We start from the raw sequence: 2,500 nt of genomic DNA on the forward strand, positions 1-2,500 counted from the left end.
CTCTCTCTCTCTCTCTCTCTCTCTCTCTCTCTCTCTCTCTCTCTCTCTCTCTCTCTCTCTCTCTGTCCCCTCTCCTTCCCTCTCCCCTTCTCTCGTCTCCCTTCCTCTCTTCTCCACTCTTTTTCTCTCCTCTCCCCTCCCCTCCTATCACCTCCACTCCCCTCTCCTCCCCTCCTCTCCTCTTCTTCCTCCTCTTCCCTCTCCTCCCTCCCTCCACTCACCTCCACTTCCCTGCTCTTTCTCTTTCATTCAATTTACTTTGTTAGAAAGTGTGTAAATATGATAAAAGATTGGCAGGCGCTGGTTATGTAAATATTTGTGATTGCAAGATATGTAGTTTTTCCTGCAGATTTTTATTTGGTTTGTGCATTTGACCATTGCAATGAGTGTATTGCATCTATAGGTTTTTCAATTACAAATAGAAAAAAAAAATGTTAATAAAGGCAATTTCAGATCACAGGAGAGTAAACAAGCACATAATAGTTGGCAACTCATGCTCTGTGCTTTGATAAGTAGAGATAATGAGAGGTTTCATGAGTGCAGTTGACACTAGAGCCTCGTCCAGCACAGGCGAGGTTGGGACGCTTGTATGGACAGATTAAAATGGAAAAGAAACAGTAGGTTCCTAGTGAAGGAGAGTTGAGTTGCTTCTGAGGAGTGTTTTTAATCATGGACAGGGTGAGGAGGAGGAGGAAGAGGAGGGGTCTCAAATACATCATCCAAGAGAGGAGGGTTGTCTTTACAAAGGTGCAAGTAGGAGATTGGGAGTAGTGGGTAGGAGAGTGTACGATAATAATGGTAACAAAAAGGTTCATAGTGAATCTGCATAGCTGTAGCTTTGAGGAAGCCCTTCAAAACAGAACAAAGATTTGGTAGATGTTAAGTGGTTATTTTTGTTGTGTATCTCATAGGAATAAGTTCTTTTAACTTTGCTGTCCTTTGAAAGTATATCAGGTTTCCTTTTCTGTAGATTTTTCTAATGTATTTGTAGACTTTGTGAGACAGGGTAACTTGCATACATGTTAGCTATATGTAATATCAGGTCAGTTTGTATGTATTTGATTGTAATGACATATATCAGGTTTAACCTCAGTCCTTTATCCCCAAACCCAGAACAAGCAGCTTTGCAGGAGGACCCAGTGGTCCGCCTGGAGCGTGAGAATCGCCGTCTACTCGAAGATAACATGAGACTTGAGAGGGAAAATGATGACTTAGCACACGAGCTCGTTACAAGCAAGATTAATATGAGATACAGCATGGATAAGGTAAGATTTTTGCCATCCTCATTAACCAGGGACATCTACAATTAGTTGAAGTATACACAACATCCTGTCTGATTTTTCAGACCAAATATAGAACTCATTGTGAAAATGCAGTAGACTTACTTTAACCCCTATAGGACATGCGTACTATTTTTAAACATGCTCAGGTGAGGACAGAAACAACTGGTAGCATTATTCCGCAGAAAGTCAGAGAGTGATTATAACGTTTTCACTTGTCATAATGTAGATTCCAAAATTACAACCTCATAATTTTGTGTAGATTAAAATGAGAGTAGAGAGTAGTTATTGAGTTCATTTCAGCATCACATCACTTACAGAGCTTAAGAACATTTAATTCATCTGCCAATATCAGTGAGGAGAGGCATTTATATTTACTCCTTTTCAGTTGGAGGACAAGTGTGATAGCTTGAATAAGGAGGTCACGAACATCAACTCCATGCTAAAGGATGCCGAGGAGGAGAAGAAGCGCCTCCTCATGGAAGCAAATCAGGTGTTTATTACCCGCTTTTAGGAAGTTCGTTTTCTTTTCAGGATTTTGCCACCTACGATGAACTCCATTTATGTTAAATTTGTCTCCCCCTTTTATCTAGATGATGTTTTCACTGTTATCGGTTTGATGCTAGATGTATTGGATACAATTTAAAGAATTGTTTTCTCAGGTAACTTTATAGTCTTCATTCTAGAAACACTTAAAAAAAAAATGGAACAAAAGACAGATCTTTACTGATATATTTACCAAATACATTTAATTGTTTAACTTTATCAGGCTTCGAAAAGAAAGATATATTGTTCGGCTTTTAATTTTTATTATATTATTTGATCTTGCATTATATATTCTTTATGTAAGAGTTTGATAAGCGCTTTTAAAATAATGAACAACATTATATTACAATATTGCTCAAACAAAGAAAATAAGCATACATCTTACCTTTTATATCATTTCCTTGTGACTCGAAGGTCAAGGAGATGCTGAAATCCGAGGTACAGAAGGGTGACGTGGAGTCCCAGAGGAACGGCGCCATCATCGCCGACTACAAGAAGATCTGCTCCCAGCTCTCCGAAAGACTCGACAAGGAGCAGGCCGCTAACGTCAAAACAATTAACATGTACAAGGTACGAATTCCTTTCGTCAGGCGTAAGGACCTCTGAATGTGAGAAGGAGAGATCAAGTGAGATGGTACATATATGATGTTTGCTGTTAGTCTTATAAAGTGGAC

General features: G+C 39.2%; 1 protein-coding gene across 5 annotated transcripts in view; it reads left to right on the forward strand.

The window, feature by feature from the left end:
• LOC122254725 (GTPase activating protein and centrosome-associated) overlaps positions 1-2,500 on the forward strand; it is a 45,708-nt gene that overhangs the window by 32,643 nt on the left and 10,565 nt on the right. For all 5 annotated transcript variants that reach the window (XM_086544322.1, XM_086544324.1, XM_086544321.1 and 2 more), the window contains 3 exons: positions 1,114-1,265; positions 1,669-1,773; positions 2,241-2,396. In XM_086544322.1, coding sequence (XP_086400448.1) covers positions 1,114-1,265; positions 1,669-1,773; positions 2,241-2,396 — 413 coding nt within the window. The remainder of the gene's footprint in view (positions 1-1,113; positions 1,266-1,668; positions 1,774-2,240; positions 2,397-2,500) is intronic.

Source organism: Penaeus japonicus, unplaced genomic scaffold (genome assembly GCF_977035675.1).
Source record: "Penaeus japonicus unplaced genomic scaffold, GWHDUDI00000001_assembly GWHDUDI00000015, whole genome shotgun sequence".
Taxonomy (NCBI): Eukaryota; Metazoa; Arthropoda; class Malacostraca; order Decapoda; family Penaeidae; genus Penaeus; species Penaeus japonicus.